The following is a 16,082-nucleotide window of genomic DNA, read 5'->3' on the forward strand; positions in this document are numbered from 1 at the left end:
GGGAATAAGCCCCTGAAGCTCCCCGGGGCTTTCCACATTAACTGCACCTCAAAATGACTATGAGACTAAGAGCTGCCCCGAGAGGACAGCAGAGCAGGGGCCTCTCTGCTTCGTGGCACAGGCCTGCAGACCCCTGGAGAAGGTGTTGAATAGCACCTTGACCCCCCGAGCCCAACCAGTACCTTAGAGCTACTCCCGAAAGCAGGGCCCTCCCTGGTCTGGTCTCAGTAGGGAAACTTCGCTATTGTTGAACAAGGTCCTTACTGCTCAGGGAGGATTTCCGCCCCGTGACAGCCCGGGGAGGAGGCCTGCGCCGGTTGGACACTGGAGGGTGAGGGCAGGGAGGGAGCAGGGGGGAGTTCCCTCCCCATCACACCCCTCCTGCTTTCTTCTCCCCTCCGCTCCCCTCCCCTCCCCAGATGTTGCAGCCTCAGTTCAAGTCACACAACACCAACGAGGTGCTGGAGAAGCTGTTCCAGATAGTACCAGGCGAGAACCCCTACCGTTTCCGGGACCCCCGCCTGTGCCGGCGCTGTGCTGTGGTGGGGAACTCGGGCAACCTGCGGGGCTCTGGCTACGGGCCGGATGTGGACGGGCACAACTTCATCATGAGGTAAGTCCCAGGGAGCTCAAGGCTGGACCCAGGACCGGCCTCCAGGAGGGGGCCCTGGCCTCCTTGGCCTTGTGCAGCCGCGTAGGAGCGGCCAGCTGCCAGGGGTGCTGTGACGGAGGCTCAAGTCTCTCGCTTGTGTTTGTCGGGGTGGATGAGGAGGCAGAACTGTCATTCTGAACTTTGCTTGAGGCCCGCGCTCAGCTTCCAGCTCTGAATGCCTCTGCGAAGAGCTGAAACTAGGCTCCTGGCTGATGTCTTGTGAAAACTCCCCCCAGAGGCCCTTTCACCTGCCTGGTCCCTTTTAGCAGTTGGGCCAGGAGTGTGGGCCCCAAAATAGTGTCTTGCTTAATAGCCACAGGTGATGCCTCTGGCAGACTCGCAGAGGAGGGGCGTCCTGGGCAGAAAAAGGAGCTGTCGGTGCCTGCTTTGGGCTCCCATCCCTTAACCTTTACCTCATAGCATTTCGATTGTGCAGGGGCTCATTCATTCTACAGACGTCTGTGCCCAGCGTTGAGGAACAGAGAAGGGCTGGGAGGGCACTCATTCCAGACGAAGACAGGAGCAGGGACCCCAAGCGTGAGCAGGGACTAGAGGTAGATTTGTGACCCGGACATGGGCTGCTCATTCTGCTTCTGAACTTCCGTGTTTTCAGACTTATCTCCCTAGACTTGCGGCAGGAAATGCCACAGTGGGGATCCTTCCATCCCACTCCTTGGTGGAGGAAGAGCTCTAAGAGTAAAAATACTGAAAATGCCCAGTTTTCACTAAGCATCTCTTAGGATGAGCACTGCAGAAAGACCAGGTTTCCCAGGAGGCAGGGGGAAGGGCTTTGTCTTAGAAACTGTTGCTGTCTCCATAGCAACACCAAGGCAGCAATATGTCTCTGAGGCTTTTAACATTCCTTGCAGAACCTTTCTCATGTTGAGAATGGTTGGGGGGTGGGGGGAGAGGGGGATGCTAGGCCAAATCCAGGCATCCACAGCCACCAGCTGAGAAACACCGTCCCCATTAAGGCTTCCTCTCCAACTGCTCTGTTCCTGCTCTGTTCCTCACAGACCCCAGGGCTGTCATGGCACAGGCAGATCCAGACTGTGGCTTTGGTGACAATAGGACCAATACTGTGTGTGGAGCTGTAGCAGTCCCAGCAAACTGTTATTAATGAATGGGAAAAATACTTCTCATCCCCTCTAGGAGACAGTATTTCTGAACCCTAAAGACCAAGACATCAGAGGGGTACCCAGATGGTAGGCAGACTGGCAGTTCTAAAGAAATGGATTTGGGAGAAGAGAGGCAGGATCTTAATCCCTGTTCGGGGGCCAGAGCACAGTTGGTGCTGTAGGAAAGATTCTAGGCTTCTGCTTGAAGCAGACTGGAACTGAAATGGCTGAGAACACAGACTCACTCTCTAGTTCCAAATCAGGCCACTCCTGGTTTCCCAGCCCAAAGTACCCTCCAGTCCCTCAAGGGAAGGGAACCAGAGAGGCATGAGGTACAGCACAGCGACCAGTGTGGGGGGGGAGGGGGGAGGGGCAGGCATCCTGGACACACTGTCACCACATCATGCCATCAATGGGAGATGGGCAGGAGGGAGCCAGTAGGGGAACCCCTGTGACACAGGGCCCAGCTAGGGGGTGCTGGCCACTCTATGGACAGGGAACGTTCAAACGAGCGTAAAAAAGCTGGGAGAGCGTGTGGAGGAGACTTTGCTCCCTCTCTCCCAGATCCCTGTGTCCCCAGTGGAAGCCCAGGTTACAGTCACACGCCTAGATGGTATGTTTCTGAATTGTGATCCACACAAGATAGGAATGTTCTCACAATGCGTCACAACAGAAAAGGCCAACAGGTTTTTGTTTAAAGCTGGATCACTTGTTTTTAAGATGCTCACCAAAAAAAGGGAGCTTTGATCCTGTGTTTTGCACCACTTGAAAGGAGTTAGAAGTTGTGTGTCACAGCCTGGGGGATGGGCAGGGGGGAGATTGCTCTGGGGTTCCAGGTTCTTCTAAGACAGCAGAGGAGAGACAGCCCCACATTGCACGTCAGCCCGGGACAGCTGAAGGTGGGCTCTGTCAGAACGCGGGCATCCCTCTTGGCCTTGGAGTGGAAAGGGAGACAAGAACTTAAAGTGCAGGGACAGGGTGGCTGGGACGGGCAGAATTGAGCCATCTGCCCAGGGGCCGAAGGGGTGCTTCAGCTTCTTGTCTTGGTTCCATGTCTTCTAGGGAAGAGGACAGAACAGCCAGGTGAGCTGTAAGCTGTGAAAGGCTGTCTTTTCTTTTTTAAAAAAAAAAAATTATTAAAGTAATATGTGGGGCTTCCCTGGTGGCGCAGTGGTTGAGAGTCCACCTGCCGATGCAGGGGACACAGGTTCGTGCCCCGGTCCGGGAAGATCCCACATGCCGCAGAGTGGCTGGGCCCGTGAGCCATGGCCACTGAGCCTGCGTGTCCGGAGCCTGTGGCCTGCAACGGGAGAGGCCACAACAGTGAGAGACCTGCGTACCGCAAAAAAAAAGTAATATGTCCTTGTTATTGGGGAAAAAAACCCCAGAAATGTACGCACTAAAAAGTGAATTATCCAGGACTTCCCTGGTGGCACAGTGGTTAAGAATCCGCCTGCCCATGCAGGGGATACGGGTTCGAGCCCTAGTCTGGGAAGATCCCACATGCCACGGAGCAACTAAGCCCGTGAGCCACAACTTCTGAGCCTGTGCTCTAGAGCCCACGAGCCACAACTACTGAGCCCACGTGCCACAACTACTGAAGCCCGCGCACCTAGAGCCCGTGCTCCACAACAAGAGAAGCCACCGCAGTGAGAAGCCAGCACACCGCAGCAAAGAGTAGCCCCCGCTCACCGCAACTAGAGAAAGCCTGCACGCAGCAACAAAGACCCAATGCAGCTAAAAATAAAACACATTTTTTTAATAAAAGTGAATTATCTCATTCCCTAAGAGTAACCATTGTTAAAACTTTAATACTCTTCCAGATTTTTTTCTATTCTTATACAAAAGTTAGTTTTTATTCTTCCTCCCTTCCCTCCTTACTTCATTGCTTCCTTTCTTCCTTCCCTTCTCTCTCTCTCTGCCCCCTCCTTCTATCCTTTCTTTTTTTTTTCTTTCACAAAAAATAGAATCACACTATCTAATTTTCAGTTTTCCTTTTCTGTGTTGTAATTTCCTCTGACTGCACAGGTATTCAAAAGATATGTGTTAAAAGGAAAGAAGTGAGATTCCTCACGCCACTTGGTTTTTTTCACTCAATAGCTCTTGGACGTATTTCTTACCAGCACAGGTAAATCTACTTTGTTCATTCTGGTGACTACATGCTATCCTGTTACATGAATGTACCAAAATGTATTAACCAGTTCTCTATTGTTTGATTGGTTTTCCTTTTCACTATTGTAAATAATACTGCAGTGAATATCCTTTGCACACTTATGCAACCATTTTTATAGGATAAATTTTAAGAATGGAATTGCTGGATAAGTGCATACCTATTTACATGTTTGATGGCCAGCAACAAACTGTCCTCTAAAACTCTTGTACCAGTTTCCACAGTGGTGTCTTCTCACACCACCCTCTTGTCCCTGCAGGATGAATCAGGCGCCAACCGTGGGCTTTGAGCAGGATGTCGGCAGCCGAACCACCCACCATTTCATGTACCCCGAGAGTGCCAAGAACCTGCCCGCCAACGTCAGCTTCGTGCTGGTGCCCTTCAAAGCCCTGGACCTACTGTGGATCGCCAGCGCCCTGTCCACGGGGCAGATCCGATTGTGAGCTCCTCTGCTGGCTGGAAGTGGGATATGGGTGACAGGCCCACCTTGGGAGGAGTTGTCCAGGGAACGGATCTTAGAATTCCTTTAATTGAATATTTTGGCCAAGAGGGGCAGGTGAGGAGAGAAACAGTGGTAGGGAGGGCCCAAAACGGTGGTTAGCTGAGGCCACAGCTTGTTTTGGGTCACTCCCTGCATGGTGGCAGCCAGCACACTGGTGGTAGTAAGGTGGAGAAGGACACTTTTCCAGGTCTCCTTTCTAGGAGGTAGCTCCTACTGTGGGAGCTCTGCCTTCTGAGAACTTTCTTTGGAGGCAGTTGCCCAGTCACAGCTGGGAACCTCAGGAAATTCAATTCACCAAGTAGTTTTTTTTTAACAGCTTTATTGAGATATAATTCACATACCATACAATTCACACATTGAAAATGTACAGTTCAGGGGCTTTTAGTATGTCTACAGAGTTGTGTAACCATCACCACAATTAATTTTAGAATACATGCATGTTCTAAAGATGAAGATAACCTGAAGATACTCCTGTACCCCTTGGCCATCTCCCCCACTCCCTCCACCCCTCCTCCCTCCCAGCCCTAGGCAACCACTAATCTACTCTCTGTCTCACCAAGGTTTGTGTGTGTGTGTAAAAATGTATGCGTGTAACAAAATATACTATTTTAACCACACAGTTCATTAGCATTAAGTATATTCACATGGCTGCGCAAACCTTACCACAGCCCATCTCCAGAACTTTTTCATCATCTCAAATGAAAACTCTGTACCCACTAAACAGTAACTCCTCATTCCCCCCTCCCGCCAGCCTCTGATAACCACTATTCTTTCTGTTTCTGATTTGACTATTCTAGGTACTTCATACAAGTGGAATCATATAGTGTTTTTCCTTTTGCGTCTGGCTTATTTCAGTAGCATAATGTTTTCAGGGTTCATTCATGTTGTAGCCTGTCAGGATTTCATCCCTTTTAAAGGCTGCATAGTATTCTAGTGTATGGATATACCAGATTTGTTTATCCATTCATCTGTCAATGGACAACTGGATTGTTGCCACCTTTTGCCTGTTGTCACCACGTATTTTTTAAACACGGAAGTATAAGTTACAGTTTTCTGACTTTATCTTACATTTGGGAGTCACAAGGGCTAAAATAAGTGCTGTAGAGTTTAAGTCCCATGAATACTCAGAAATGGGAGTGTAGGTTACAGGCACCATGGCTGACTAATAGGGAAGGAGGGATTTGTGCCAAATATGAGGAGAGTAGCAAGAGGGCTATTGTGGGCAGAGGTAAGAGCACAAACATGGTGAGTGTGAGATGATCACAGCAGAGCCTTGTGGGAAGAAAAGTTGGGGCTGGGTTATGGAAGGCCCCAGTGCTTGTCTAAAACATCCTTATTTCATCTTGAAGGACATAGGGAGCCACTGAAGGTTTCTGAGCGAGGAACTGCAGTGATGTGCTATGGGACAGCAGTCTGGAAGCAGGGGAGCCTGTCGTGAGGCTGTCATCACTTGGGCCTCAGTGGGAGAAAAGGCATCCCTGGGTCCATGGAGCCACTTCAGTGTTATTTTTCTTTCTGCTTTCAGCACCTATGCCCCAGTGAAGTCCTTCCTTCGAGTGGACAAAGAAAAGGTAAGTTTCCTCCTCCCCCTTCTTCATCCCCACCCCAGAGGAAACAGTGCAGACCTGACTTGTGCTGTGCCTGGTCTTGTGGTTCAGATACCCCCCAAACCCTTCTAGAACCTTCAGAGTGCCCATCTGCTGGTATGCCTGACCCCACACAGAGGCTGCAGGAACCAGAGAACCCTGATGAACAGGTCCACTGGCAAGCATGGAGGAACTGGCAGAAGCTGCTCAGAGCCTGGCCTGAGCCTCCAGGCCCCCAGAAGCCCTCACGTGCTCATTACACCTTCTCCTCTCAGGTCCAGATCTACAACCCAGCCTTCTTCAAGTACATCCACGACAGGTGGACAGAGCATCACGGGCGGTACCCTTCCACGGGGATGCTGGTACTCTTCTTTGCTCTGCATGTGTGTGATGAGGTGGGTAGTTGATAAAATAGCGGGACCCATAGATGAGAGGGAGTCCGCCCTTGTTGGGGCTTAGCAGTGCCTCAAGAGGAATGTGTTTTTGCAGGAAGAAACAAAGTGGCTTTCAGTCCCCCAATTTCTAGGTTGTAAGGTATAGATCTGCATTTCCCAGACTTAACTACTTTCATGATTTTACCAAATCTGAAATCATTTCATTGAAACGTTAAATTTATTTAAAAAGGAAATTGAATACTACTACCATAATTGATATTACTTGCCATAAACAATAAGCATAAACGTAAATGGAATGGAAATGACGTAGTTAAGTAGTTAAGTTTCAGCAGGATGGTGTCTCCCACAGCTGTGGGCCCCAGGCCTACTCTGTGTTAAAAATGGAGGTTAGTCATTCAAGGAGCCCATCTCTCTAGCAGGGGGAGCTACTGTGCCATACACGGTAGTGCTCATGCCCAGCACACCCACTTTTGCCAGTAAACTCTTCAGTGTATGGTACTGGGTACTTGACCAGCTTTCAATAAAAGTACTCCATTAAAAAAAAAAAAAAATTAGCAAGGGTTGGAAAGCTGTCACAGACTAGCCCCAAACTGAGGTGTTCTTGATGTAATCAGAGGGTGGTTGGAAGGAGAACCGGAAGGGAGCAGAAGTCTCCCTCTGGGACTGTGTCCTTAGCGTCAGGGCTGGGTGTCCCCGGTCTAACTGCGCGCTGTAAATTGATGAGCTGCCGGCCTCTAGCTGGGGTCGGCTCGTCGCGGCTCCCCTCTCCTCCCGCACCACGACCCGAGGCTCTTCCGCGCCCTCTGCTCCCTGGTCCCCGACTTGGGGTGACTCGCGCCGCCCTCCCCCGCAGGTGAACGTGTACGGGTTCGGGGCCGACAGCCGGGGCAACTGGCACCACTACTGGGAGAATAACCGGTACGCGGGCGAGTTCCGGAAGACAGGCGTGCATGACGCCGACTTCGAGGCCCACATCATCGACATGCTGGCCAAGGCCAGCAAGATCGAGGTCTACCGAGGGAACTGAGCCCGACCCAGCCGTGACTCTTCCGCCCCTACCGCGAAGCGCCGGCAAGCGCTCCAGCCGGGACTCAGAGTCAGCCTGGGGGTGGTGGCCTAAGCGCGGGCGCGGCGCTCTATTGGGCGTCAGCAGGCAATCGGGAGCGACGCCGCCGCAGTCTGGACCAATCATGCTTCAGTCTAGCGAGCGCCGGCTATCCTCCGCCAATCACGAGACTCTGGGCGCTGGCCGGGCCTAGCATCAATCAGCGCTGGCGACGGCCGGAGCCTCTGTTTCTCACAGCCAATCATGCGACTCAAGGAGAACTTCCGGCGCTGGGGCCCGTCTCCTCCAATCAATGGCCTTCGGAGGCGGGCCGGCGGCCGATCAATCCCCACTCCCGTATGCTTTTGGGTAGGATTTTATCGATTTTTCACGCTTTCAAAGGAGCAGAAGTTTGTTCCGGCCCCGAGAAGTACTTTCCTCAGGCTCGGGCGGAGGCGGCTCAGTCGCCGGCCGGCCTGACCCCGCAGGGGGCGCGGAGGAGGAAACGGTGGGGAAGGTGAGGGACAGTAGCGGCCCGGCCTCCCCTTTCCGGTGGTCCCTCGTGGCGGAGGGGCGTTCGCGGAGGCTTTCGGGAGGTCGGCGGGTGGTCAGGTGGTTTCCAAGGAGCGCGTTTTTCCCCAGGGGAAAAGTTAGAGCCCTCCCAAACCGCTCTGGACTTCCGAGAGAACTAGACCTCACATTTCCTTTATCGGTCAGGCGCAGATGGGTGAGTGCAAACCCACCAAAGAAATGCGGTGAGAATCCAGAGGGTACGGGGGTCCCCTCCTCCTGCCTCCTCCCCTCCCGCCTTTGGCCACCCTATGGAATGGCCTTTCTGACCATGGCATTTAGTGTCTCACCAGAAAACTAGAATTGTTTTCACGTCTTGCTGGGGGCGGAATTCGCCTAGGGCTTAACTCTGGAACACAGGTGAAAGAATAGGGCAGGAAACAAGGAAGCCCCGTCACATCAGATGTAAGGTACACTTACGTGTACTCTCTGCCCCTGTTGTTCGCCCACAACCTTTTTTAAGTGTCTCTCCCTAGGTCCTGGGCCTCCTCCCCAGCCTACTTGTTGCTCTGGGGAAAAAAAAAAAAAAATCAAAACTTGCCCTGTGATTGGGGCACTGCTGCTCCCCGCCCTTCCCCCTTTGTCTGGCTCTAGGGAAAGGGAGCAACACGTAGGAAAGAAGGCTGGAGATGCTTTGGGCTCATGATTTAGCTAACCTGAAGTTACTAGGGGTGGCTGACCAACAGATTCTTTGCAAATAGTAAGCTGGCCATGCAAATAGCTGGGGAGGAGTAGACTTGCCCCCTGCATGCCTCCTCCCCTGCCCACACATCCCTTCCCCCTTGCTCACCTGCTGCCTTTTCCCTCTAACCCACTATCCATTTCCAGCTCTAGAAGGGCTGCGAAGCTAACAACCAGAGGTTACAGCTGGACGCTACTTGCATGACTGAACCCAGCTTAAGTCCCTAGGGGAAGCTGCTGAGGGTGTTCTCACCTTTCAAGGTTGGGGAAGTGTAGGAGGCGTGAAAGGGCTTCTGTGAAGCTTCCAAACCACTAAAAGGATCCCCCTTCCCAACAGTGACGAACACAAAAACCACCCTTTTTTCTTGGTGAGTTGATACCACCTGGTAGCCTCCTGGCCATTGGTGTAGTTCCTGCAGCTGGCTGGGGGAACAGTAGCCAGCAGGGGAGTGTATTAGAGGGTTAGGGCAGGGCAGTGGGCACCCCTAAAAGTTAATATATTGAGAACTTAGATTGAGTCTGTCCTTTCCCAGTTCCAGAAGTAGGAGGAGTAAAGAATGTTTGTGGGTTAGGGGAGCCTTTAGTGGAACGCCTCTCTCACCACCTCCTGTTGTCATTTTAGAGAGTCAAGGTACCAGTTATTCTTGCCAGTCTCATCTCAGTGCTTCCTGAAGAGGCTCTTTTGAGTGTTTAAAAGATGAAAAAACAATGCAATATGCCAAACAGTATTGAGCAGAATAATTTATTTCTTTTCTGTTCCTTTTTCTTCTTTTGTTTGGATTTTGTTTTGTTTAAAACATTAATAAATCCCCATTCTGGAAGAGGTAGGTCCCAGCATCCGGCCCAGATCTTTTCTACAACAATTATTTAAACAAATGTTGTTTTATTTTCTTCCCTTTTTCTCTGAATTAAAAAGAGCAAAGAAACTATATAGTCGTTTGTTTGTTCTGAAATGTGTTTGCTGGTGAAAAGAAGGTGTATCTGTCAGTGGGAAGTTGTGACCACGTAATGGCTAAGACTGTTGTGGGTGGATGTGAAGAGTGGAGGGCACGACTCCCACCCTTTCCTTATACGTGAGGCTTCCCAACCCCCAACTGCCAGCTATGCCTTCTGGGAGGGTGGCCTTCACCACTGTCCTTCAGGGCCCCTGAGTCGATCAGCAGGGCAGACACTGTCCGCTGCAAGGCGCCAGCACAACATGCAGATCCAGCAGGCACCAGGATGGGGCTTTTCTCCCCTCCTTTTCCAGGTTCTGTGGAACTTCCCATGATGCCATAGGTGTGGGTTGGCAGGGAATTGGCAGAATGGTAGGAGCTGGTGCCACAGGGGTCTGCGGTAACTGCCTGTGCTGTTAACTGGGCTGTCTGGACCCACTCAAGCCTACCTCCATCATGCAACGGAATGCCACTGAATGTACAATTTTATAGTCTGGTGGATCAGATAATGTGGGCCTCAACGATGGATCTCTCTTAGAGTCTGTAGTCACTTGGTGTCCTGCAATCCAGTTTCTGTCAATGCTCAAGAGCAAGCCCAGAGTTGCTTTTCAAATGGAGAATACTTTTTGGTGGAGGAGGGCATAGGTCTTTTTCTAAAACCCTAGGACTCTGGGCTGTAATTCTCTTATTTGGAGTTGCCGTAGGCTCCATATGACATCTCTCTTTGCCACAGACACTCTCCAATAGCATTTGGTTGGCTGAGTGATAAGGTCCAGCGTCCGGATGACGTACACATAGCCTGGGCCTCCGAGAATTGTTTCTTATCTGGGCCCCAGTCTTACGGGTTGTGGGTCACCACACTTTGTGGGACCAGCACTCCAGATGTTGTACCTGTTACCTCCAGAATCAGGAGTCTCACCAAATCATGTGTCTTTTTTTTAATGTTGGCCAAGGACTGTGTTGTTTTGATTCAGCAAAGATATCACATCTAGAACCACAGGTTAGCATTGCCACTTGTTTACCTTTGCAATAAACTACTATCATTCTCCATGATTCAGATGGTGAGTGAATGAAACGAGGAAGAAGTCACCCACCCTTCCATAACTCAGTTTGGATGGCAGCACCAATCTCTGCAAATCCTGCTGGAATGTGGTATTGAGTTTGACTTACCATGTTGGAGATAGTTCCAGGGACTTCTATTAGGCCTATCCCATCATAATCACCTTCCCTCCACGGGTCTGGTTGCCAATATGGTGATTTTGCCAGGTAGTAAATATCTCTCTTTCCTTTTGGAACTAAGGAAATTACCTTAAAATGGGTCTGTGGTCTCATTGGACCCACCATTAAATGGACTTGGACCAGAGCTCCATCTATCATTAGCCATAGTAAGCTCCAACTCTCATAATAAGGTGGACTGCATTGGCATTTGGGTCTCAGAGCCAGTGTCTGATAACTCCTGATGGTCTGGGTATTTCCCTTTCCCCAGTGCACTGTCACTCCAGGAAATAGGTTCCTCGGGAAAAGCTTGGGGGAAGAGCCACACTACATACCTGCTACATCAGAGAATAGTTCCTCAAAGGACCCTGAGATCGCCTTGAAAAAGGCTCCAGGTGTGTGACCTGATTAGGTCTGGGAACTGGGTAAGAAGCCAAAAATTCCCATCATTGTGACTCAGGTTTCTTCTCGGCACTCCTAGAATGTTCCTTCCCATACACATCAAGCAGTACCTTAGAGGGTTGCCCAGCATCTGTTTTACTTCTGGGGACCTTAATGGTCGATTAACTGTTGTCCCAAATGCTTATAGGTCAGAACTCTAATTGACAAACTGGGTTGTTGTGGTAAATGTGCCTCCCTGTGTCACGTAGGGAGGCACGGCTTTCTCGTCTTTGTCAGGCTGAGATCCATTCTTTTCTGACCCTCACATAACAGCCACCAGAATTCTTTAAAGATGGTGCCCCAATCACTACTACATTAAAAAAAAAATTATTGAAGTATAGTTGATTTACAATATTGTGTTAATTTCTGCTATACAGCAAAGTGCTTCAGTTATACATATATATTCTTTTTTTTTAATTAATTTTTTTTTTTTTGGCTGCTTTTGGGTCTTTGTTGCTGTGCGTGGGCTTTCTGTAGTTGCAGTGAGCGAGGGCTACTCTTCATTGCAGTGCGCGTGCTTCATGTTGCGGAGCGTGGGCTCTAGGCATGTGGGCTCAGTAGTTGTGGCACACGGGCTTAGTTGCTCCGCGGCATGTGGGATCTTCCCAGACCAGGGCTTGAACCTGTGTCCCCTGCATTGGCAGGTGGATTCTCAACCACTACGCCACCAGGGAAGCCCTACATATATATTCTTGTTCGTATTCTTTTCCATTACGATTTATCACAGGATATTGAATATAGTTCCCTGTACTATACAGTAGGACCTTGTTGTTTATCCATTCTATACATATAATAGTTTGTATCTGCTAATCCCAAACTCCCAATCCTTCCTTTCTCCCACCCACCTCCTCCTTGGCAACCACTAGTCTGTTCTCTACGTCTATGAGTCTGTTTCTGTTTCGTAGATATGTTCATTTGTGTCACATTGTAGATTCCACATATAAGTGATATCATACAGTATATGTCTTGTTCTTTCTGATTTACTTAACTTACTATGATAATCTCTAGTTGCATCCATGTTGCTGTAAATGGCGTTATTTCATTCTTTTGCATGGCTAAGTAATATTCCACTGTATATATGTGCCACATCTTCTTTATCCATTCATCTGTCGATGGACATTTAGGTTGTTTCCAGGTCTTGGCTATTGTAAATAGTGCTGCTCTGAAGCATAGGGGTACATGACTAATACATTTTTTTTTAAAAGACATTGTTTTGAAATTATGGGTTTTTGTAATTTTTGTTTTTTGGCTGCATTGGGTCTTCGTTGCTGCGCGCGGGCTTTCTCTAGTTGTGGCAAGTGGGCGCTACTCTTCGTTGCAGTGCACAGCCTTCTTGTTGCAGTGGCTTCTTGTTGCAGAGCATGGGCTCTAGAGCGTGCGGGCTTCAGTAGTTGCGACATGTGGGCTCAGTAGTTGCAGCATGCGGGCTCTAGATTGCAGGCTCAGTAGTTGTGGCTCACGGGCTCTAGAGCACAGGCTTAGTAGTTGTGATGCACGGGCTTAGTTGGTCCACCACATGTGGGATCTTCCCGGACCAGGGATTAAACCCGTGTACCCTGCATTGGCAGGTGGATTCTTAACCACTGAGCCACCAGGGAAGTCCCGACTAATACATTTTTTTAATATAAATTTATTTATTTATCTTTGGCTGTGTTGGATCTTTGCTGCTGCACACGGTTTCTCTCCAGTTGCTGTGAGTGGAGGCAACTCTTCGTTGCAGTGCCTGGGCTTCTCATTGCGGTGGCTTCTCATTGTGGAGCATGGGCTCTTGGCGTGCGGGCTTCAGTAGTTGCAGCACGCGGGCTCAGTAGTTGTGGCTCACGGGCTCTAGAGCACAGGCTCAGTAGTTGTAGCGCACGGGCTTAGTTGCTCCGCAGCATGTGGGATCTTCCCGGACCAGGTATTGAACCCGTGTCCCCTGCATTGGCAGGTGGATTCTCAACCACTGCGCCACCAGGGAAGCCCCCCAACTAATACATTTTTTGTTTGTTTGTTTTGTTTTGTGGTACACGGGCCTCTCACTGTTGTGGCCTCTCCCGTTGCGGACCACAGGCTCCGGACGTGCAGGCCCAGCGGCCATGGCTCACGGGCCCAGCAACTCCGCGGCATGCGGGATCCTCCCGGACTGGGGCACGAACTCGTGTCCCATGCATCGGCAGGCGGACTCTCAACCACTGTGCCACCAGGGAAGCCCGACTAATACATTTTTAAATTAATTTTTGAAAACTATTTTTGGGGGCTTCCCTGGTGGCGCAGTGGTTGAGAGTCCGCCTGCCGATGCAGGGGACACGGGTTCGTGCCCCGGTCCAGGAAGATCCCATATGCTGCGGAGCGGCTGGGCCCGTGAGCCATGGCCGCTGGGCCTGCGCGTCCGGAGCCTGTGGTCCGCAACGGGAGAGGCCACAACAGTGAGAGGCCCGTGTACTGCAAAAAAAAACAAAAACAAAACTATTTTTGTTGTGGGATATAATGCATAAACAGAAAAGAGCATAAGAATAAATGTACAAAAATATATAGCTTCATGAATTATTATTTTTTAAAAGCTCCATAATGGACATTTATTTCATAAAGCAAAGATGGAATACTATATAATACATATAGATTATAGATTATAAATAGATAGAATTATATAATTCCTGTGGTAAAGGAAAAGCAATTTCCACTGCCATTTGGTTATCAAAATGGACTGAAGAAAAAAGAGGTAATTGAACATGTTATATGGAAGAACTGGAAAAGCTAGAATTTTATTTTTCCAGCTTTATTGAGGTACAATTGACATAGAAAGTTATATATGTATGTAAGGTATACTCATAGTGATTTTATGTGTGTGTATATTGCAAAATGATTACCACAATAAGATTAGTTAACACATCACATCGTATAGTTAAAATATTTGTGTGTGTGATGAGAACTTTCAAAATCTACTTTCTTAGCAACTTTCAAACATACAGTAAAATATTGTTAACTATAATTACCATGCTGTACATTACATCCCCAGAGCTTATTTATCTTGTAACTAGAAGTTTATACCTTTGGACCACCTTAACCCGTTCCCCCACCCTGGCAAGCACCAATCGCTCTCTGTTTCTGTGAATTTAGTTGTTTTAGGTTCCATGTAAAAGTGAGACCATACAGTATTTGTCTTTCTCCATCTGACTTATTTCAGTTAGCATAATGCCCTCAATGTCCATCCATGTTGTTGCAAAAGGCAGGATTTCCTTTTTTATGGCTGAATAATATTCCATTGTGTATATATGCATGACATTTTCTTTATTCGTTCATCTGTTGATGGACATTTAGATTATTTCCATGTCTTGGCTATTGTAAATAATGCTGCAGTGAACATGGGGGTGCAGATGTCTCTTCAAGACAGTGATTTTATTCTTTTGGATGTGTACCTAGAAGTGGAATTGTTGGATCATATGGTAGTTCTGTATGCACATGCAAAAGAATGAAACTGGACCCATATCTCACACCACTCAAAAAAATTAACTCCAAATGGATTAGACTTAAATGTAAAACCTGAAACCAAAATATATAAAGAACTCACATAACTCAATAGCAAAAAACCCAATCTGATTAAAAAATGGGCAGATATGAATAGACATTTCTCCAATGAAGACATACAGATGGTCAGCAGGTACATGAAAAGATATGCAACATCATTAATCATCAGGGAAATGCAAATCAAAGCCATAATGAGATATCACCACACTCCTGTTAGAGCAGCTGTTATCAGAAAGACAAGAGATAACAAGCGCTGGTGAAGATGTGGAACAAAGGGGACCCTTGTGCCCTGTTGGGGGAAATTGAAATTGATGCAGCCACTATGAAAAACAGTATGGCGGTTCCTTAATGAATTATTTTAAGATGAACATTCATGTAGCCACCACTCGGGTTGTGCAAGCACCCCAGAGGCCTCTCTGTTCCATCTTCCTTGCCAAGCACAGCCCCCTTCCTTCCCCTGAAGGTGACCACCGCCCTGACATTCCATATTCACTTGAGTATTTCTGGATACTCAATTCTCTTTCATTAGTCTGATTACCTAGACCCAAGTCCGCATGGAAATTTGGTTTATAATAGAGATGGCCTCTCAAATCACTTAGGAAAAGATGGATATTTAAATAAATTTTATTGGGATAACTAGATAACCATCTGGAAAAAGATAAAATTAGATCCATAGCCTAAACCATTCACCAAAATGCCAAGTGAATCAGAGCTAAATGTTAAAAATAAAACCCTAAAAGTAGTAGTTCTTTGATATATTCAAACAGAATATTATCAGCTTTGTAGCTGGTTTTTGGATTGGAATTTTTTTCATGCTCTATATAGTTCCCTGTATTACTAAAAATTGGAGCTTTTTCATTCATTTTTCTGTGTGTTCCAAACATTTTGTTAAATTCCCTCTTCCAATGTAACTGCTTCCATTTTATTTGTCCATGTGAGTTTATACCTTTTTCTTTCCTTCCCGATAAATTCAGTGAACTCTTGGAAAGGAAAATTAGGTAAGTGTGGTGTTTAATCACATACTAGCAGACACCTTTTTCTTCGTCTGTTTTCCTGTCTCCACAGAGCTGATTTCTTGTGGTTGTTTATTTAACCCCTCTCTGTCATGATGGAGGCTTTTTAAATAATTGGGAATTGGAAATTTTTCTCTCCTCTGTATTAAGTGGATCAAGAAGCTGCTTGGGAATTTTGTGTACCTAGATGGAGCATATCTATGATCTGGATTGACCTTAGGGTGACTGGACAGGGAACCAGCCGTTCCAAGG

At 48.2% G+C, this 16,082-nt stretch overlaps 1 protein-coding gene across 6 annotated transcripts in view; it reads left to right on the forward strand.

Annotated features, from left to right (window-relative positions):
* The window catches only part of ST3GAL2 (ST3 beta-galactoside alpha-2,3-sialyltransferase 2), a 66,179-nt gene that overhangs the window by 36,491 nt on the left and 13,606 nt on the right, over positions 1–16,082 (forward strand). For 2 of the 6 annotated variants that reach the window (XR_009560188.2, XR_009560190.2), the window contains exons 3-7: positions 420–613; positions 4,200–4,379; positions 5,968–6,013; positions 6,304–6,423; positions 7,277–8,195. Coding sequence is in view for 2 of the 6 variants with exons in the window: in XM_060289892.2 (XP_060145875.1) it covers positions 420–613; positions 4,200–4,379; positions 5,968–6,013; positions 6,304–6,423; positions 7,277–7,450 (714 nt within the window). In the remaining 4 variants the exon portion in view is untranslated. Of the gene's footprint in view, positions 1–419; positions 614–4,199; positions 4,380–5,967; positions 6,014–6,303; positions 6,424–7,276; positions 8,575–10,712; positions 10,807–16,082 lie in introns of those variants that run through there. The other 4 variants (XM_060289892.2, XM_030863406.3, XR_009560191.2 and 1 more) reach the window with 3 other exon arrangements.

The sequence above is a fragment of the Globicephala melas genome, chromosome 19 (genome assembly GCF_963455315.2).
Source record: "Globicephala melas chromosome 19, mGloMel1.2, whole genome shotgun sequence".
NCBI classification, from domain to species: domain Eukaryota; kingdom Metazoa; phylum Chordata; class Mammalia; order Artiodactyla; family Delphinidae; genus Globicephala; species Globicephala melas.